The 22,820-nt window shown below is 41.0% G+C and overlaps 1 protein-coding gene across 2 annotated transcripts in view; it reads right to left on the bottom strand.

The window, feature by feature from the left end:
* The window catches only part of plekha8 (pleckstrin homology domain containing, family A (phosphoinositide binding specific) member 8), a 66,043-nt gene that overhangs the window by 11,262 nt on the left and 31,961 nt on the right, over positions 1 to 22,820 (bottom strand). The window contains exons 5-11 of one of the 2 annotated variants that reach the window (XM_078539035.1): positions 17,419 to 17,571; positions 13,045 to 13,085; positions 12,549 to 12,682; positions 10,892 to 11,078; positions 9,862 to 9,947; positions 2,967 to 3,025; positions 2,686 to 2,816 (exon numbers count right to left, since the gene is read on the bottom strand). In XM_078539035.1, coding sequence (XP_078395161.1) covers positions 2,686 to 2,816; positions 2,967 to 3,025; positions 9,862 to 9,947; positions 10,892 to 11,078; positions 12,549 to 12,682; positions 13,045 to 13,085; positions 17,419 to 17,571 — 791 coding nt within the window. The remainder of the gene's footprint in view (positions 1 to 2,685; positions 2,817 to 2,966; positions 3,026 to 9,861; positions 9,948 to 10,891; positions 11,079 to 12,548; positions 12,683 to 13,044; positions 13,086 to 17,418; positions 17,572 to 22,820) is intronic. The other variant, XM_078539036.1, reaches the window with a different exon arrangement.

The raw sequence follows: 22,820 nt of genomic DNA, 5'->3' as shown, positions 1-22,820 counted from the left end.
TCAAAATGTCTTACCTATGCCCCCATGCCAACCTATGTCCCTACACACACCCCAATGGCCCCTCATAGCCTCCAAGCCAAACTATGCCCCTCCACCTACCCCACTGGCCCCTCATACCCTCCCAGTATACAGCCTGTACAGAACCAATGAACCCTATGGTACCAATGGCATGTGTGGAAAAGCTTAAAAAAGTCATTCATTACTTTAAGAAACTTATTTTACCATAGCACTATAAAAGTGTCAATCATTCAGACAGTTGAAGTATAAATAGAAGAAATTACAAGCACTTGACCCTCTTTATCTTGTGTAAATAAACATTGTGCACTTGACAAAATAGATCTAAGAGAAAGAGCTATCAATCAAGCAATTTTTCCCTTAGGTGCAGCTGTTTCAAAAGACTAATAAAAGTCTAGGCTCTCAGCCAAGAATGCATAATGAGATGAAAGGGTATAGGCTGGCATGGATGGGGCATGGAGAATGCGTGGGGGTGGTGAAGTGGTGAGGGCTAGAGGGTTTAATATTAAATAAAGCATTTGGAAAGAAGGTATGCCATTGTACAGAACTAACAAACCCAAAGTAAGAGAGAGTGTATTTTGGGTGAACGGGTATGGAGGTGTCATTGGTTCGTAGGGAGGGTAAAAAGGGCCATTGGGGGTGAATGGAGGAGCATAGGTTTGCATGGAGAGGATGAGGGGCCATGAGGGTGAATGGAGGGACATAGCTTGCATAGATGGAGCATGAGGCGTGTTTTGGAGGAGGTGAGGGGTGTGGGATAGAGGGCCTAACGTTTAATAAAACCCCAGAGCACCAAGGTGGGCCTTTTAACCAGCCTGTCTTGACACTCAGCAGCCCCTTTGATTGCCTCCGAACTGTTTCAGGAGGTGGCGGGCTCAACTCCAGTTAGCTCCTGCCCCAAGAATGAAAAACCCACCTATGCAGCCACTTTCTCCTGAAGCGGGGGTGCCAGCCTGGATATTTCCTGACTCCCACTACCCCCCTCTAGGATGAAAATTCAGCCCGCATTCTCCCAACCACCTCCATCTCCTCCAGATTCAGCCGACAGAGAAACTGCATCCCATACAATTCTTCCAGCCTTGTCCAAAACACTCTTCTAACCTCCCAGTTCATACAAGTCCCAACTCCCACTCAAGCAGGTGGTTTTACCACCCACCTCATACACATGCTGGTACTTTCTCTAGCACACCAATTAATACTGGCACTCTCCTTCCTCCAGCCAACCTGAAGAGCTCCTGTTTCAGAAACTAAAACAACCTCTCCTTTTCATTGCCATTTATTTCTCTCTTCCTTCTATTACCATCCATTTTTCCTCTTCATTGTCATTGACTGCCTCTTTCCTTTCCTCTTCAGTCATCCACTCATTCTTTTCATTCCCATCCATTTTCCCTTTTGATGTACTCTGTCGCCTTCTTCTCTTCTCTTGCTCTATTTTCTCTCACCTTGCAATCTTCCAGCTCCTATGAAAATCTATTTCATCCCCTCACTCCCCCACCACTTGCCCCAGAGTCAGGCCAATATATCTTTCCAGCACTTCCTATTCAGGAGGCCATGAGCTTGATAATTGGAATCAGTAGTTTTGGAAGCTTGCAAAACGAATGGTGCATTAGCCAAGGGAAGAACGGGGCAGAGTGGGATAAAGTGTTTGCATGGCTTGCTGACTTTGACAAAAATGTGCAAAGTGGAAACAGGGTTTCCATACATCAATAGGTGGTAGCACATGGGTTGCTGGTTAGATGCCATGCCTCATATTTAGCTCCAATGAGGTCAATGGAACTAGATATCAGGCAAGATGTATGAAAGGTGGTCAATGCAATACCACCTGCATTACATTACCATCCAAATCCCATTTCTATCCTATAGTGTGAATATGTGTTGGAAACTTTAAACTCAGTTAGAATTGTCCAGATGGATCAGAGGTTATTAAGATTTTAACAAAACAAAGACATCTGTAGTACTCCTTTATTCCCCACTCTGCCCCCCTCCGGCAACAACTATCCCCAGCTTTTCAGGGTCTGTGGTTTTGAAGAGAGAGGCTATGGTGATGACCAGCAATTGATGATGATTTATTACAATTAGAAACCTTAAAGAACAAAAAAAAAACAGGGTCCAATTAGAGAATTATATATACCGCGCCCCCCTCCACCCCCACCCAACTCCCACCGACTGTAGGAAATAGATCTATCAGGCATGATGATAGACTATACTTCCATTGGCATGTCTTAGAGGGTCAGTAGACAACTTAATCCATTACTCAGCTACATAGTTCAGAATGTTCTCTGTTTCAAACTTGGTTTTAGGTGCAGTTAACTGACCATAGTTCATATTAATGAGTGGCTGCAGCCTCCTTTGGGTGGGGGGAAGGAGAAGAAAGGAAGAATGGAGATAACAGCTATAGTTGCTACTCCTTATTGTGTTCCTGTGGCCTTTTTTGTGTTCCTATGGATTTTTAGAGTCTTGATTTCACTTGGAGTGTTCCTCATAGTTAATTAGGCTGGTACTCCCTGTCTGTGGGGTATGTATGAAGAATGGTCACTTGGATAAGCTCCAGGAAATGTGCAAGTACCTAAGCATGAAACTACATTCCCAATATAAGTCAGTCAATGTCTTCAGGAGAGAACTGATCAAGGAATAAATTTTTGGAAAGAATAGAAAATTACACATACATACCTCTTCAACCAAAGGAGTGCCTCAGTAGCAGAGTTTCTAACTGTAGCCTCATCAGTTTCCAGTTCATACAGCACTATCTTCTGAAGAGTAGTAAACCTTATGGAATCAGTGATGTATTTCTGATTTATTTTCTGAAAATAGAATACTTTTTTGCAATCATGATCAAACTTCAATGGTTTTAAAAAGCACATAAAACTGAAATACCCTATTTTATTACAAGTAATCATAGGGTAATGGTAAATTAGCAACATTTAGGAGGAATAAAATAATGAATCACTTACCTTAATATTACCCACAAAATCCAATTTTACAGGAGCAAAGACTGTTGGGCCAAGTTTATCTAGGAGGGGAAAAATGACAAGTTCAGGATAGAATATCGAAATTGAAACAGTGTGATCTGGAATAGAAATTAAAGGTAAAAAGGAAATTTCTGCAATTCATAAGGCTCTTGCAGCAGCCCATCTAAGCTTCTGATTTGAAAAGAATTAGGCAGGTTGAGAATTATTGCTTTCAAAATTAAAATAGATGGGAGCATTGAAAGCAATCCCATTGACAGAATTTCCTGTTACCACCTTTAAAGAAAGTGATACATTTTAAAGTAGCAAAATCACAATTATACTGTAGATTTAAAAATCTATCAGGGCTTTTAAAAAAGATGAGCACAGTGTCATGATTTTAATAGCAATATGAGCATGGTTTGTGCTGATAACCTAAAGGCAACAGGGGAGATTTTCTTGGGTTGGTGTCCAGGAACACCAGACTCTGGCAATTATCGGAAGCTCAGAATGGTCACAGTGCATGCTTGTAAAGGAACGTGCTCAATGGTCCTCCTTGGAGATAAACGGAGGAAATTTGGACAAATTCTTTTACAGGTGTAGACTCTGACCCACCCATTTTCCACTTTTTACTATGTTTGGGTGATATGGTATGCCTGGCCACAGACCCAGGAAAATTTCTGCTAAGGGATCAAAGTTAAGGTTTTGTTTCTTCCCTCACGGCAGCACCAATCAAACCATCCTCTGCCTTCAATAAAGTGAAAACCTCAATTCACTGAACATCTCATCAACAGAATATAGGCTCCTGTAGTTTAACAGATTGCTTTTATTCCCCAAGGCAGAAATAGATATCCGGAAGGAGCGAAAGTCATTAATGTGGGATGGTAGTTAAGTGGAAGGGTTGGTTCACTGCTTAGCTACACTATTAGGTCTCTCCACGCAGTACTTTATTTCTCAAAAGTACAGGGGGCTGAGTAACATGTGAGCAAACTACGTACCTGCTCCAGGTAGCCTTCTCTTTTTAAAGGCACAGTCCCTATAAGAAGGATGCTGCACAAATGAACTAAATGCTGCCGGGTAGTCACTTTGGAAGATTCAGGCTGAAGGGAGATATCACACTATGCCAGGGAAAGGGCTCCCTGCTTCACTGACCGTGGAAAGAGGTCATGTGTAAGCTGGAAGACAGGGAGCTTTCTAGACAAACTCTCAGAAGGGAATGGGAGCAGGTGGCAAGGTGCTGGTTGCCAGTGTTGCCCCCTGTACATGGCAACAGAGCAGAATGACATCATTCAGGTGGTCAAGGCAAGTGAATGAATCTGCTCATCACATCTCTCAGCCACCACACAGCTCAATGCACCACATCCCCATTACACACCTTGCAGCACACCCAGGAACTCAGGACCCTCCAACCCGTACCCCCCAAAACATCCTTCCAATGCACTTCACCCATACATGCCCTCCAAACAAGCCAGCTGCACATACACCTCCACAAGCCTCCACAAGCTTACAGCTGTCCTAGGGGTTACCAATGAAACTGAACTGGACTAGCCACATAAATAGTGTGGCTACAAGAGCAGGTCAGAGGATGGGAATCCTGCAGCGGGTAACTCACCTCCTGACTCCCCAAAGCCTGCCCACAAGGCACAAGTCAGGGGTGTGATGAAATATTCTCCACTTGCCTGGAAGAATGCAGCTTCAACAACACTCAAAAAGCTCGACACCATCCAGGACAAAGCAGCCCACTTGAATGGCACCCCATCCACAAGCATTCACTCCTTCCATCATCGACACACAGTGGCGACAGTGTATACCATCTACAATTTGCACTGCAGGAACTCACTAAGGCTCCTTGGACAGCACCTTCTAAACCCATGACCACTACCATCTGGAAGGACAAGGGCAGCAGATGCATGGGAACACCACCACCCAGAGGTTCCCCTCTAGGGCACACACCATCCTGACTTGGAAATATATCGCCATTCTTTCACTGTCACTGGATCAAAGTCCTGGAACTCCCTCCCTACAAGTACTGTAGGTGTGAACACTGGTTCAAGAAGACAACACACCACCAAGGCCAATTAGCAATGGGCAATAAATTCTGGTCCAGCCAGCAACACCCACATCCCAAGAGTGAGTAAGAAAAAAAGGTGACCCGTGACAGGCAAGAAAACTGTATTCTGACTGCATTCCCTCAGCGCCCTCGAGGAGATGGTCCCACAAATCATCGGGACCAATGCCACAAAGCTAGGATGCTGCCATTGAGGATGATGGTAAGCTGTTACCTAATGCACCATTTCCACTCACACCTCAACTTGATAGGGGTCAGAAAATGGAAACTGCAGATGTTGTGACAGTGCAACTCCTGCTTTCCTCCCCATGCTCCTACTTTCCCCTTATGCTTCTGTACTTTCAAATAGTCAAGAACTGATGCCTATGCAACCCCTAAAGATGCATGAGGTAGAGCAAGCCAAAGCTCCAAGCATTGTCATCAGCATTTCCCTGTAGTATACCCAAGCAAAGTCTTCATCCAAGTGCCCTGCAGCAGAACTCGGTGATCTCATCCCTGTGATCTCATCCCCTGGGAACTCACAAATGAGGCGTCCCACCACACCTACACCCACCACCACCATCCCCGCACCCCCCCCTCCACCCGCAAGCCTGACTGCAGCTCTCCCATTTCTGATGATTCACTGTGTGCTCATCGCGATTCTATACTAGCCTCTAAAGTTCACACAGTGCAGGTACGAGAGGTGAGGAGGCACTTTTGTTTTTATCTTACATGTGCAACCACCAGTTTAAATACTAGTGCTGTGCATACCTTACAGGCAGGTATAGGATTGCGATCAGCATGCAGCAAATCGGTGGGACATGAGTGAGCTATAGCCAAATCAGGGGATAGGACGGTTCACATGCAAGGTCCCTAGAGGGCGCGATCACAAATGAGCTCGTCTGTAGGGAAGGTGACCTCATTGTGGTGGACTACAAGAAAACTGATGACAATGCGCAGCAAGATGCTTGATGCAGTGGCAAGCCTGCCAGATTGCCTCCAGTCATTGGCAAGGAGCACGGTGGGGTCCACTCCAACCCAGGGGCAGGTTTCACACTGAGCCCAGAGCCCATTCTTTCCAACTTGGAAATAGTCGGCAACTCCACGGCAGCATTGCCTGAACGAGCAATGTTGGAGTGTCTGCTGGCTGCTGTCTCAGCTTCCACTGCAGCACAGGCAGAGGACTCCTGATGTCTCAGTGCTGCTGTGGAAGCTCTAATTGAGGTTGTGAAATCCACTGTTGCTAACATGCAGGCCTAAACTGCTGCCATTAAGGGAGGGGATCTCAATGTTCAACAGGGCTTGCAGACTCTTGCATCAGCCCACCAATCTATGCTCCAGCAGGTTACAAGTGATGCTGATAGGCACTGCCCCATGGTAGTAGTAGTGACTTGGGGGAGCACAAACTTGTTATCCTCTCTCAGGAGGACAGTATTCATGCTCCCAACATTGCCACTCCAGCAGTGCACTTGTTGTTACCTCTCAGCCAGCCAGCCCAAGCTGTTGCCTCCCATACCAAGGTGATGCAGTCAGAAGTAGGGCTCCCAAGGCCCAGAGCTACTTGAGGTCATCCTGCAAGGCCATTTGTGATCTCTCCTCACTTAAAGTCAGCAGCCTTCCACCAGCCATACAACAGCCACTGGAGTAGTACTGTGTTGGAGCACCAGGTAGGGCAAGGGAACCCACTGGCACTAAGGTATTGCACAAGGGTGATTAGTTCTGGGTCTTTTTGTATTATTGATGTGTTTCTGCTTAAAGTTGGTGAGCTGTTGGCCTTTATCCAGGGGATTGACCTAGATCCAGGGGATTTAGTAATGGGGAGTCTGATATGGGGGGTACAGTTAGGGAATGGTGAGTCTAAGCTGGGGTGGGGAAGTTCCACTTAACTAAGTGAAGACTCGCAAAACTGTCCCTTTCACTGTGTCCAGATGCACATGGTAGATGAAGTTCTTGCTCTCCTCCTGCTCCTCGTTTGGCCTCCAGGTCCCAGGAGATAATGGTAGGCTACTGGAATTGCAAGAGTTGCAGGACACAGGAAACCACCACAAACATGGGAACCCTCTTGGGCGTGCACTATAGACAGCAAAACTATTGTTTGAGAAAGCTGATGGCTCACTCCACGGTCTCGCGAGTTGCTCTTTGGCTCACATTGAAGGCCTTCTGACCTCGAGTGGTGAGGTGGCAGAAAGGGGTCAGCAGCCGCATGTTGCTTCTGCTGCATTTGGGAGGCTCACAGATAGGTAGGTATTACAGACTGATACATGGTAAAAACATTGTGGCTTCTGCTAGAATAGTAGGCATTCACAGAGGTGAATTTCTTGATGTGGTTAAACACCAACTGAACATTGATTGAGTGGTAGCCTTTCCAGTATCACTCTCCAGCCTTTCCAGTACCACTCCCCATTGACATGAACTGACCTTAGAATCACATGCGTTCAGTCAATGGTATCCTGCACCATTAAGATGGCTACTATAGTGACAAACCGATGTGCTCTCTGAATCTGATCTTACTTCCTCAGCGAGAAGAGGATGAAGTTCCTCTCTTCGCCTAGAATTCCTCTGTGATCTCTCAGATCCTTCTGACTGGAAGGATTGACTGGCATTGAATGCTAGGGTGATGATGACCTTCATGGCCACAGGGAAGAGCATCATCACCCTGGTATGAGGTTCAAGATTGGTGTGAAGGAGGTGGCATCGATCCTAAAAGTCTATCAGAATTTGCAACCAGAAATGCAGTTCCTATTCCTTCCTTATTTTAGACTATTTTGTATTTCTTGAGCTACTACATACAATAGCATTCCAATACACATTTCAAATGAATTAAATCATTATTTAATTATTCGGCATAATTCGTCACCCAAAAAAAGGGGCACTGCACACTGTGGGCTATGAGAGGCCTATAAAGAGTTCAGAGTTCTAAGACGATATGAGCCCAAGGGAAGAAAAAGTGGTGAGACAACAAGAATTAGAACCGTCAACACCTCTTTGTCCTTTTGTCTATGACATCTTTTGGCAATCTCCACCCATCACTGGCCCTCTATCCATTTCACCTCTTTTCTATTTTTCTTTAGTTCTGGTGAAAAGTCATACTTACTCGAAACGTTAACTGTATCCCTCTCCGCAGATGCTGTCAGACATGCTGAGTTTTTCCAGGTATTTTTGTTTTTGTTAAGAATTAGAACCTATTTATTCAGTTTAAATTTTAACAGGAAGTAAGGTGCCTCTGGCATGATGTCAACAGGATGTCAAAGACAACTTTCAGACAACAGGGGCTACTGCTTATTTTGTTAAGAAATTTACTTAACTAAAACCATTATGTCTTATAGCAACATTGCTCAACTATTAGACAAGGTCTTCGTTTTGTGTAAATTATATCCAGTGCTTTCAAGAATTCTCAATAATATAATTCTACAGGGTGGAGTTTAATGCTTTCCCCTGTGAGAGTTTGGACCTGGGAGGGGGCATTTAATCAGTCGGAAGAGCGGCTGGTGGGGGCTTCCCGTCTCAACTCTGATTAGGTCCATGGCAGGATGGTCTTGCTGTCCTGCCACCACTTAAGGCCTTAGCCTGCCACTATTGGTATTAATCCATTGGCTGGCAGAGGGCTCCCCATGTGGAGCTGCTTGAGGGGTCCCGGGAGATCCTTGTTCAAAGGCACTCAGCGACTGATTGAGGGGCCCAGCATTGGTAAGGGGCTCCAGCTGGCAGCCATCCCCTCCCTTGCTGCCGACCCCAACTCCCAATCCTCTCCTGTCATCACTCACCTGTGGGCTGGAATCGAGCGATGATCCTAGGCCTTGGGTGGATATAGTACTGGTAGCATCCACCACCTCCCCAGCAGCGCTGCCGTCCAATAGAGCTGCTAGCCTCTGACCGGCTGGCAGCTCTCAGCAGGCAAGACTTCTGCTTCAAGGATCCTTCAAGGAGCCTGTCACTACCCAATTAAGTGCCGGAGTGGTACTTAATTTGGTGGTTCTTCCTAAAAAAAAAGGCGATGCGGGGCTCTCGCCGGTTCTCCAACCAGCAAACAAGATAGCCATGCCGCCATTAAATACCACCCTCATCTTTTTTGCTTGGGTGTCAGATTTAATACATGAACTATGACAAGTGTCGGTTTCAAAACTTACTACCAAATAGTTCATTGATTCCTTAAAATGTAACAGTTTTGATAGAAACATTCAATACTTCCTTTCACATCAATGGAACCATTGCAAGTATCAATCATTAATTTTAAGAGTTTTTATTTATAGTTTTCTGTAGAACTTATTTAAGACAATAAAACTAAATTTGCTTTTTTTTTTTTACACGCAACAGTTACAAATTGCCATTCAAATACTGAACATTTCTTAAAGCAAAGGATCAAAATTTCTGAAACAAATCTAATATCAAAATGCTGCTTTGGCTGATATGCATAAAGTAGAACTCCACAATTAAAATTTGTCTCATGAAAATTTGTTGAATCAAAAAAATTAAGTGAATCAAGTACATTTGTACAAGAAAAATCCAATATCAGTTGCACATTTTGGCATAGCCATTCGTTTACAACTCCCAGGAACTTGGTAGGGGGACTCAATTTTGACCTGGTATAGGACAAGAAGACTTTATTAACAAAAAAAGACAATTTATAAAAAGGTTCAATGATCCATGCAAAATATTATTAGCACAATTATATTTGGGTTATGACATTTGCTCGAGATAAAAATGTATTTGTCAACAAGAGAAAACAAATTTGAAATTAAAAGGTTAGAATAATTTGCTTGCATCTCTCCCCAGATGCCTCCATGACAGAACATAGTTTTCCTGAAATTAATCTATGAGAATATTGCAGAAATAAATGCAGGTGCAGTTTCCTACCTAATACTGGAACTATTGCATAACAAGATTCCAGAAATGGCAGAGTAGGAATACCATTGTCTTCTTCAAATTCAATATCATTAAATCTGAAAATAAAAAAAAGAGACTTGCATGTATACTGATGGAAAGTATCAGAAGATTGGGAAAGCAAAATTTAGGAGACACTGGCCGGAAAAATTTGGAATGGCACCAATATCACCACTGCAGCAAATTCTGGGCCAACGTCATGTGTAATTGGTAAAATCAAAACTAATCAAATAATAGACACCTGACTGATTATCAGTTTAAAAGGATCACTTATACAAATTAACTTAAAAAGTAAATTGCATCATATAGTCAAAACTAGAATTAGCTTACCTATACATCTGTACAAGTACTAGATCAAACCAATGATTAGCTGAAACATGTAATCACAGCCTGATTATAACCTTTTGTTGATAGAGGCTAACTTTGAAAGAAAACATTGAATTGTTTTTCAATGTTTAGTTTGTGGCTAAAGAACTGTAATTTCTGTTCACAACTACGAATGCTAAATTACATTTTCATCAGTAATTTCCGTGGTGGTTTTCCTAATCCCCCGTAAAAACGGTTTAAATGGCTGTTTGTGTGGTTTCTCTGGGAGTTATCATTGAAATTACTGCGAAAGATTGAAGACCCTCCCCCACCCAAACTCTTATTATTTCAACCAAACAAAAATCTGCCAACAATATTTTCAGAAAACACTTCAGAAATTACTGAACTGAAGATCTCAAAGGAAAACAGTTGCAAGTCATAAATCTCATCATATCAGAGGATTTCAAGCTCTGGAAAAAAGTTTCACCATGTTCCAAATTATCAGTAACAACTTAATTGTTCCTTATTTAAAAGGGAATAACTGGATATAGAACAAATAAGTGAAAGATTAGCCTTTGTTTAAAGACAGACAAGTATATTGATTACAAAAAAAGTCACAAACTGATTGAAGTCCTATTTTCATGGAAGGAACACTTCTTTTGTATTGCATGGGAATTCTCATACAGACTGTTCATACCTTTGATCCATTGCACTGAAGAATGTCTGAATCTCTTCCTTTTCTGCTTGAAGTGTTGTATTTATACCACTCAGTTCCTCACTACCCTCAGCAATCTCATCTTCAGTTCCAGAGGGCTGAAGTTCAATATTCACACCACACTTCTCAGTAGCTGTATCTACTAATTCAGAGTTGTCCATCCTCTCTGCTTACATAACAAGGGGAAAGAAAAACACAGAATTAGACAAAAAACTTTACAGGTGTCAAATTCTCATTTTTTAAAAGCTCACTTAGATTAGGCAACATATAAATGGCACAGACTCAGCTGAATTAGGTACCCAATGTACATTTTTAGGGGAAAAATGTTTTAACATAAACATCTGATAGTTCCCACAGAAATAGCAATTTATGCAAAAACAATTCAAGATCATTGACTTATTTGTTGTACCATCTTATAGATGACTATTTTTTAACATACTTTAAAGGAGGTGCAGTGGAAATCCTGATAAGACCAAGTTTTGCTTGCATGTGAAATGTTACTATTCCAAGGAATGGACTTTATAACCTCTTGGTAGCTGGTAAGATTACTAAAAAAAAAACTGAACTACAACTGCCTCAATTCAGCTTTAGCCCAGCACATTTGTAGAAAACAAAGACCAGCATTCATGACAGAAGCTGAGCCTGTACTGCACGGGCTCTTGCTGCTGAGTTGCACCATGCGCGGTTTAGGAATTTGCATACTGTGATGGAATGAAGCACAGTGCTTTTATTCTTCTATCTCACTCATTAAGAACAAAAGATAATGGGAAAAGAATATAACATTCAATTGTTTAGAAAGATAGATTACTTGGGTTGTGTAGTGTTCCTTTTATTGGGTTGCTTTGAAATACACACAATACCAATATTCAAAGCTCAGCTTTCAAAAAGTATGAAAATATTTACTATTTCCATAAACTGTACTATAATATCCACTTCTCCACAAAAAAATGGTCGAGCCATTATGCAACAAGCATTAAGCAACATATGCAAAAAGATCATAGACTTGAAAAAATAAGGATCTTATGCAAACTACATGCTAAATCGAGCTTAACTTTACAAGGCAGCATCAGGTTATTGCAAGAATTATATCCATAGTGCAAAAGAAAGTTCAGAAACTTTTCAGAAAGTTCCAAAGTATAATGCAATACAACGATTTCATAGGTCAGCGAAAGGATAATATGGCAGAGTGGGTGGGAAGCAGGGGTTTGTGCTTCAGCGCTCATCTTGCAATCATCCATCCACTCATTTTAATAGGTGAAAAATCACAAGGTGCTTTTGAGGAAAACCCTGGCTAAGTTCTTTAGATTTCACAAATCTAAACAGTATCAGCTCTCAATTTCCTTCAGTTTGTTTAATAAAAACTGTATCCAGATAGATGCAATAAAATTCTCATTATTTTGGTGGGATGGGAAAAATAAAACAAACCAATAACTTAGTGTTTCTACAGAAGCACACTTACACTTCAGTGATTTTTGAAAGTCAAATATGTTATTGTGTACTCCGTTCATTAGGTTCTTCAGTTATCACGTATCATTTCAATCAAGGCAACAACCAAGTAATCCTACTCCGAAGACTTTGCCAGTATTGTCCACTAACAGCTCGATTTGCTACTTATTCTCCTTTTTATTTTAAAACATACCCTCTGCATTTTCTGTGCTTCCCCTTCTTGAATTCACTTGATGCTGATCGTCATTTTCTGACTGCGACTTTTCCTGAGTCTTGAAGTTGGCCTGTTCTATCGTTGATCCATTCTGGAAGTTATTCAGCTCATTCCTGCCGTAAACAAGTTTTGTGTAAAAAAAAATAAACTTTATCACTTATATAAAATTATCCTTTCTAGGCTGTGGTACCAAACACTACTACTTTTCACTAACAGCAGCAGCAAGATAGTTTGATAGCAGCACCGGAATCAATAACATTTAAAAAACATATTAGTCATTCATTTTATTGCTGTGAAACATTGTTGTAGAAAGTAGAAATTTTATGGAGCTCTCACATAATTAACAAATATGGGTTACTAAATTTGAATGACACTTTTGGGTGGGATTTGAACTGAGATACTGAGAGTCTAACATTGTATGCCAAATACTACTGGTCTATAGAATATATTTTCCATGCCCTATATAAATTCTTACCTTTTTGTGCAACTATAACTGGATAGATGATGGAGCTTAATCTACAAAAATGATATAAGAACACAAATTACAATAAATTGCAACATGCCCAACTCCATTCAATCAACAAATGATAAAATGTTGCTGATGGTTACTGTTAAACTCATCTTCCTGACCTGTGTTTCAATTCTTTGTTTCATTGATATATTTGGGCCTCAACCCAAGTTTTAATGTGTCTCGTACAGCAATAATTTGATCCTCGAATTTCCCACATTGGCCATCTTTGTAGAATAATGGGTGCTATCGCAAATATGTGACAAGTTCAACTGTGGGGAGTATAGGCTAAGACTATGCAGTTCTTCAACTATGGCCTAAACAGCAGAACATTTCTTCTTGAAAATAGTTTAAAAAAAAGATTTGATTTGGTGCTTTTTAAAAAAAAATAGGATGGTTCTGTGATATAATTTAGGGGAAGAGTAGAATGCCAGGCATCTGCATGACCTTCAACCATCTGCACAATGATAAGTGTTTGTCAAAGCTCATCGACGTTCGAAAATGAAGGAATAAGAGACTTTGAGACAATTTAATGAACATGAGTTACACATTCAGACCTTGACAATAGCACATGCTGCATTTAATAAAAGTACTGGTTCTTTGGAAATAAACATTGACTTGTGTGAGAGACTAGCCAGAAGCTGTAACATGAGGCAAGCAAAACTACAAACACGTACAAGCTCTGCCAATTTAATGGTACTGCCTTAGTGGATTTCTCTCCTAACTGGAAGGAGTTGACCCCTTGTTGAGATACCCAATTTTCACCTAAGGTCACTGAAGCCAATTGTAGCACATCCACCACTGCTCCCGAGGTCAGGCAACTAGCCAAGACTACAAATTGAACATGGGAAAATTATGATAAATATGCAAAATGACACTTAAGGTTACAAATAACAACAGCTGCCATATGGGGAGGTGGTGGAATAGTGGTATTGTCACTGAACAAAGACCCAGGGTAATGTGCTGGGGACCCGGGTTCCAAAATTTGAATTCAATAAAAATCTGGAATTAAAAGTCTGATGATGACCATGACCGATTGTCGCAAAAACCTATCTGGTTCACTACTGCCCTTTAGGGAAGGAAATCTACCACCCTTACCTGATCTGGCCTACATGTGACTGCAGACCCACAGCAATGTGGTTGACTCTTAAATGCCCTGTGAGCAAGGGCAATTAGGGATGGACAATAAATGCTGGTCTAGGCAGCGATGCCCACATCCCATGAACAAATAAAAAAATTGGCACATTTCCTAAACAGAAACAGTCTATCTAATGTACATAGAAATCATGCATCAGCATTAGCTGTACATTTTTCATATACAATTCTCCCAAATGTTGTTTAAAAACTGCTCCTTTCTGTTAATGCTGATCACTCTTTTCTTACCAATTGATTAGGATAAAACTTGAGCAAAACATTAGTTAGTTGAAATATTGCTGAAAAGAGAAACATATTACTGAAACTTTTCATCTTGCACTCATCAGCACAAATGCAAGAATGCCAATTTTGAAGCAATCACACCAATTTATACCACAGAGAAAAAGAGATTCTGATTGGTTGGCAAATTGGCAAGTCTGATTGACAAAGGCATTGCCATGGGGAAAGAGACAGCAAACTATAGGCTCCCCATGCTTCCATGTAATTCAAAAAAGGTGGGAGGCTTGAAGATATTCCTTTTGTTTGCCGAGAACAGCTGCCTGCATATGAGCGTATGTTGCTTCTAGCAAGTGTAAATGAGCCACAGATTATCTTAAATTAGTTGTTGATGTAGCTATTAGTGCATTCAAAATTGTTCAGCAAGAGCTGCTCAATCGCATCTAACAGTAGACATTTTGTTTTTGGTTTTGCAAAATTGAGCTAGTTGGGTACAGACTGTACTCTGCCTATTATGAACAGCCAGAGGACATGTGGCTTGATTCGATCAGCCAACTGTTGCGACGTACGGCCTATGTACCTGGCCTCATACCAGCACTGAAATTCTTACACGATGCTGCTCAATTTTGCGGTAGGCAGAATGTATTTTTGGACTCTCAGCAACATCCCATTAGTGGAAAATACCACTCACATCACCACTGCACAGTAGCAGCATGAAATGGCTTGCTTAACCTGTTGTTCAAATGTTTGAGATACTTTACCTTTCCAGGGGAATTTGACATTCTGAACTCGTAAAATGGCTCATTTATGTTTGCTAGATACATTCGTATGCAGGGACCCATTCTCTGCAAACAGAAGGATTATATTCCAGTCTTGTGGCTTTTTTGAATTACCTGGAAGAATGGGGAGCCTATAGCTCTGTTATTTTCTCCATGGCAACCTCTCAGCGAAGAGTCAACTTGCTAACCAATCAGCACCTCTTTTCTCCTGTCGTATAAATTGTTGAGACGGTTTGAAATTTGGCATCCTTGCATTTGTCCTGATGAGTGTAACATGAAAAGCTTCGGCAACATGTCTCGCTTTTCAGCAATACTCACGTTCTGTACTTCCAAGCAAATGTTTGTTGAAATACCTTTCTCGGTACAAAGCCTCTTTATTGCAGGATGTGGCACTCTGCACCATCCGTATTTGTGTCATAAGGCAATATGCCAAAATGAAAAACCATTTCTTTGCAACATACAGAAGCCAATTTGCTTTATAATGGACTGAAGATCAGTGGTCTCAGAACAGTATATTAACCTACGTGGCATCTAATCTAATGCCTTTTGGAAATTCAAGAATAGAACCTCTAGTGATTCCACTCTATATACCCTACTAGTTGCATCCTCAAAAGAACTCTAATAAATTGGTGAAACTCAAATAGCCTGTCGTAAAACCATGTTGATTTTCCCTGATCATACCAACCTGATCATACCATGATTTTCTAAGTGCCTTGTTAAGACTTCCTTCATAACAGATTCCAGCATTTTCCTGACTGATGTTAGGTTAACTGGCTTGTAGTTCCCTGTTTTCTCTCTCCCTCTGGTCTTGCATAGTGGTGTTATATTTGCTAACTTCCAATTTGTTGGGACCATTCTAGAATTAGGGAATTTTGGAAAAATCATACCCAATGCAGTTAATATCTCTGCAGCTATCTTTTTTTAGAGCCCTAAGATGTAGGCCATCAGGTCCTGGGGATTTGTCAGCTTCTGGTCCCTTAAGTTTCTCTAATACTTTTTCTCTGGTGATATCACTCTCTCTTATTAGCTCCTTGGTTACCCTCTATTTCTGGTATGTAATTTGTCTTCCACTGCGAAAACAGACAAAACATTTGTTCAATGTCTCAACTAGTTCCTCATTCCCTATAATTGCCTTATTTTATATATTTGTAAAAGCTCTCAGTCAGTTTTCATAGTCCTGGCTAGGTTGCTCTCAAAAATATCAATATTTTGGTCACTGTTTGCTGGTTTCTGAAACACCAAATCCTCAGGCTTAATATTATCTTTGCAAATTATAAACCTCTTCTTTTAATCTATGGCTATCCTTAACTTCGTGGTAGGCCATGGCTGAATCAATATCACTGGGTTTTGTCATTTAATGAAATGTATTTTTGTTGAACATTTAACTCGGTTTCTTTAAATGCTTCCCACTGTTTATTTACCACCAAACCTTTTAGTCTAGTAATTGGCTTTAAGTTTATTATTCTTGCTTTGGACTAAAGTATGCCACTTTCAAACTTAAAAAGGAATTCCGTTGTATTATGATCACATTTTTCCAGAGGATCTTTTGCTATGAGATTACGAAGAAACTTTGCCTCAATGCACAATACGGAAATAGCTTTATCCCTGGTTCATTCCACAACTTCTTGTTCCAAAAAAACTGTTGTGAAAGCATTCAACAAACTCAACTTCCAGACTACCTTTGTCAATTGAATTTGTGTAATCTATTTGAAGATTAAAGTCCCCCACAATTATTACATTGCCTTTAATTTAAGAAAAATGAGAGCATTATAGAAATTTCCTTTCTCAAACATCTCCTTTGATTGGTTGGTTACCTCTCCTCACTGAGGAACCAGGGACTATTAACACAGGGACAGAAATGGGATTAATTTTTCTCCCTTTGTGTTGTTAGCTTTCTCTTTTTACTTGCCTTTTTAAAAAAATCTCTTTAGCAGCATCCAAGTAGCAAATTAATGAAACAGAGCTAGGTCACAAAAATACATTAAATCAAATGTAACTTTAGCAAGTTAGATGCCCTTGTATTAGTAATTTGTTCCTGCAATGTGTTCTGCTTTCAATTTGAACTTGCCAGAGCAAATTAAGGTAAATACATGAAAAGAATATGTAGCATCAGTTCATTTGAAGAGATCCCATTCCATAAACTGAAGTAAAATAGAACATTAAAAAAAATTATTTGCTTAAAAAAACATACTCTGTTTGGTTTTATGATGGCCACATGCGGAGAACCTGGAGGTGTAGGGTGCAGCAGTTCAGGCCTAAAGGTAGCATTTGCAATTTGCATGCATTCTTCCAATGTGTTCATAAAAGTGTTGCAAGTTGATCTTAGAAGAGTTGCCATTTCAATCTTCGTGAAGTATGCACATAAATAGGAACAAGAATCATGACATAATATTACACTTTTGCATTAGATAGTTTAATGATTTAAGGGCGATCGTAATAGATGACAAAACATTGGCTCAGCTTGCCAACCCATGATGTAATAGCATTAATGAGTTCCTCAAACTCGGTCCCGAAAACAGAATTGCATGCAAAACACAGTAAAAATAATTCTGGTTTCCTTCCAGTCTCCTCAAAACAGTAACAATTCCCCTTGAAAATCAGAGAAAATACATTCACAGCAGTATAACTGACTGTTTTTTTTAAGTCATTCAGAAAAGAGTCACACATTTGATATTAAGTCACTCCTTCATTTTAAATAATTTATTTTTGCAGTGACTGTCAATACAAACTGCCAGAAAACAACTATTTGCATAGGGTTGTTTGTGATTATCATAGAGTCAGGCTTACATAGATTGCAAACAATATGGTGAATAGAAGGCCAAAGGGCAGCCCAATTTGTTTCACCATAAACAAGAGGACTGTAAAATTGCTTGGGGGCTTGGAGGTTGGGGGAGGGAGGGTCTGAGGTGGGATGGTTGCAGGTGGAACAGAAGAAACAAACAGGAAAAAGATCAACAATATAAAGTTCTTTCCTCCCTGGTTCCACATTTGGGATTTTAAAGTTGTTAGTGAGCAGCAAACGTTTTGTGTAAAATTTCCTCTTCCATAAGATTATGAACTTTCATTCCAACAACACTGTAAAAGCAGACTCAGACCTATAGACAACACAAAACATAGGATCAAGGAAGCACTGAGTGGCACCAGAAATTGTAACACTCAGGATTAATTAATTAATTAATAATTAAGAAAATGCAATTCCCTTTCCTGAGACAGTAACCAATGGAATAAAATGGAATATGTGATAGTGTTCTAAATTTGTTCAAAGGCAATGGAGTCTCCTTGGTTACCCTCATTATGTAATTTTATGGTGCACTCATCACACAAGGTAAGCAAGCCTTTTCAAAAGATGATTTAGTCTGGTTGCTCCATTAGCAGTGGTGCTAGGACAACAATGGTTGTCTAGAGTACTGTTTACTATTTTTGGCGATTAATTTGGCTATTATTGGATCAGCACTCAGCAGTACATTTTCACTGTTTGCAGGTCTGTCCATGACTTCTTCATTCATCATGCAGCTCAATTTGCCTGCACTATTACTTGGTCACCAGTGCTTTAGAATGATACCCGAGTTCCACAGGACGGGGAATCAGGACATTAAAGAACTCCCTCAAGAGATGGTACTGTTGGAACATAAAACACAGCTTAAGACAAGTGTAATCCATACTTGTACTCCTCTCAAAAGCTACCTCACAATCTAGCAAATTTGTTCAGAATTATATTAGTCCTTTCTAAGTATTAAGTGAAGGACTATACTGTAACAATATGTTGGCCTACCATGCATTTCTAGTGTTTTTTGGTTTTGTTTCAGTATTAGTATTCGTTATTATGCCAACTCTCTCTCCAAACTGTGGCTTGGTAGGTAACCAATCCTGATTAAGTTACAGACTGGTCAGATTGGTCATAAAACCAGTTTGCATCAGAACTCTCCCCTGCAAAAAGGAATGCCAATATGCTACAAAAGATTTTTCACCAGGCACTCTCATCAATATCTAGAGGCACTGTTAAGCTAATGGAAGCATGCAAGAGCGTAGGTTAACATAATCAGTTTTTTTTAAAAATTTAAATGAAAACGCAATGGCTTTGCTCAATCAACTAGGATGTTTTTTTTAAACATCTGTCACATTTTTCCATCAATATAAGTGAAGGGGAGGGTGTTGTAAAGATTAAGCTGCTGCAGTTATTAAAACAGCAGACCAGGAAGGAGAAGCAGTGGGGCACTCAAGTCTGCCTTGATTATAATGTGGGGCAGATTCCAAAGCATCAACAATGGACAAAAATCCAGTCATCTGAGATGCTGAGGAAAACTCAAGGATCTGATGGAAAGAGCGTAGATCAGTTACAAATCACATCAGTAGGTTTAGGTGAGTGGATAGGTTGGAAAAACCAACAATTTTTCAAAATAACGGCAGAGTATGGAGAAAAGAGGGAATGATGAAATGCAAGTTAACATCAGTAGCCTAATGGCTGAACATGAAAAAAATTTGGGATAGTTAATCACTCAGAACTATGCTATGGCCAAGATGTAAATGCAGCTCATGGTGCAGTGCTGATCATCTACCACAGGAAAGTCCAATTTTGATCCTTGACCTCTGATGTTAAGTGACCTTAGCCAGGCATGAGTGAGGGTGTTGCATTTATTCTTAGCATACCAGGTTAAGAAGAAAAAATAATCAGCTATATTTCTTCCTCTCAATCATTATCCAACGATGCCTGCTGGAAGTGAACATGGATGCAATGGAGCAATTGTTCAGCTGAGATCTTGTCCGCTTGCACATCTCTACCTCCACCCAGCACATGCACAAATACAATGGAGGAGCTTGTCAGCATTCACAGTCTGGACTGAAAAATGTGGAATAATCATCTGAGTGAGGTACCAGAGACTTGCCACTCGGAACTCAGGTTACCACCTTCAGATTAAGTTATCACCTTCAGATAACAACAACAACAACATTTAACACAGTACCCTTAACACAGTAAAACATCTCAAGGCACTTCGTGGGAGGGTTATCAAACAAAATTTGACACCAAGTCACATTAGGAAATACCAGGGCAGATGACCAAAGCTTAGTCATAGAGGCAGGCTTTTACTTAATTGTTCATGGGGTGTGGGCATCACTGCAAAGGCCAGCATTTATTGCCCATCCAAAATTGCCCTTGAGAAGGTGGTGTTGAACCACCTTGTTGGAGTCCTTGGGTATAGGTACACCCACAGTGCTGTTAGGGAAGGGGGTTCCAAGTTTTTGGACCCAGCAAAGGAATAGTGATATAGTTTCAAGTCAGGATGGTGTGTGACTTGGAGGGGAACTTGTAGGTGGCTGCATCCCCATCTACTGTTGTCCTTGTTCTTCAAGGTGGTGGGGAATCTCAGTTTTGGAAGGTGCTGTTGAGGGAGTCTTGGTGAGTAGCTGTGGTGCATTTTGCATATGGTACACACTGCTGCCGCTGTGTGCCGGTGTTAGAGGGACTGAATGAATATTTAAGGTGGTGGATATGGTGCCAGCCAAGCAGGGTGCTTTGTCCTGGATGGTATCAAGTTTCTTGAGTGTTGTTGAAACTGCACTCATCCAGGCAAGTGAACAGTATTCCATCACACTCCTGCCTTGTGCCTTGTCGATGGGGAACAGGCTTTAAGAATTTAGGAGGTGAATTACTCACCATAGAATTCCAAATCTCTGACCTACTCTTGCAGCCACAGTATTTATGTGGCTAGTCCAGTTAACTTTCTGATCAATGGTAACCTCCAGGCTGTTGATGCTGGGGGATTCACTGATTGTAATGCCATTGAATGTCAAGGGGAGTTGGTTAGTTTTTCTGTTATTGAAAATGGTCATTTCCTGGCATTTTGAAGAAGGAAAGAGTGGCAGAAAGGCAGAATGCTTTAGGGAAGGGTATTGAAGGGAATTCCATGAGCTACCTCATGGCAGCTGAAGGCACAATAAACAATAGTGGAGCGATTAGAATTGGGGGTGCTCAAGAAACCAGAATCAGAGGAGTGCCAACATCTTGGAGAGTTGTTTGACTTAAGGAGATTACAAAAATAGGAAGGAGTGGGGCCATTGGGAAGGGTTTGAAAACAAGGATGGAAATTTTAAAATCAAGACATTGCTTAACTGGGAGCCAATGTAGGCCAGCAAGCAGAGGGGTGATGGGTGAATGGGACTTGGTGCTATTTAGGACATAGGCAGCAGAGTTTTGGACGACCTCAAGTTTACAGAAGGTAGAACACTGGGGGCTGGCCAGAAAGGCATTGGAATAAGTCAACTCTAAAGGTAACAAAGGCATGGATAAGGGTTTCAGCAGCAAACGAACTGAGGCAAGAGTGGAGTCAGCCGATGGTGTGGCGATGAAAGTAGGTGGTCATAGTGATTGTGCAAGCCTGTGTTTGGAAGCTTACTCCAAGTAAATCATGTTATCATCAAGGTTGCAATCCGGTTCAGCTTCTGACATTTGCCAGGGAGACGGATGGAGTTGGTGGCTAGAGAGTGGAATCTGTGGCGGGGGCAGAAGACAGTGACTTCAGTTTTCCCAAAATTTAATCGGGGGAAATGGCTATTCATCCACTACTGGATGTCAGTGGAGGTACCAAGAGAGGCAGTGTAAAAAATGAAAACGGAAGGAAAATTTAGGGAATGCAAGTATTCGTAACCACAGGCATCCAAAACATTCGTAGTCGTATAAAAACCAAAAGCTCCAAAATCCACTGGCCCTTTATCCCACTGCAAATGCTTGGAATCACCTAACAGTGACATCCAGCAATAATCCTGTCAAAGGTTAAGATCATGGAAATGTCACCCCATTATCTTAAACTGGGTGGTTAGTTGGTGATGCAGCTTAGGCACACACTATTGCAGAGAAGCTGCAAAACGTGGCTATGGGCATACGCACATGGAAAGTGGAATGCCAAAGTCCTGTGTTCTATTGGAAACAGACAGGAGACCATCAGCACTCTTTATTAAGAGGTCAGCAGGAAAAAATTTGCACTCATTTGATCTCAAAGGATCCAGGTCACATCCTAAACCTTAATTCCAAAGGTGGACCCCACTTCCACCTGATCCCACACAACATAATAGTCCATTGCTCTTTTACTAGTAGAGGAACATGGAAACTGTAAACCTGGGATGTCCAGGTCCCCAGCTGCACCCCGTCCTTTGGTATTGCCCTTGTTTGGTGCAGAGGAGGTTATGCCCTGACAATAACCCTCAGAAAAACTCCTTTTCAAAGCTGTGACTGGGCCTAATTTGTGGCACTCCCACCTGAGTTGAGACAGAAGGGTCACAGGCTTTCAGAGCCCAAATGTTTATAGTTTTCTTCCTTTCAGTAAATTCCACCCTCCAATGTATGCAAACATTGAAAATGTATTTTATAAAAGGCAACTGCAAGATAATTGCCTTGTAATCTTACATGTCAAAATTGGTGTGTGCAATAGACTTAGTCTATGTAACTCACATATATCCAGAGTAAAAATAAAATTTCACTGTAGTTATGAAAAATAAATATACATGTTTATAGTCATGATTATCTGCAGAAAAAGAAACATGATTGCAGAGAAAGGGTTCATGATGTGCTAAACAGGTTCAAAGTCACGTTGATTGGTC

This window comes from Cetorhinus maximus, chromosome 3 (assembly GCF_964194155.1).
Source record: "Cetorhinus maximus chromosome 3, sCetMax3.hap1.1, whole genome shotgun sequence".
Lineage (NCBI taxonomy): Eukaryota > Metazoa > Chordata > Chondrichthyes > Lamniformes > Cetorhinidae > Cetorhinus > Cetorhinus maximus.
This window is presented reverse-complemented; position numbering and strand designations above follow the sequence as displayed.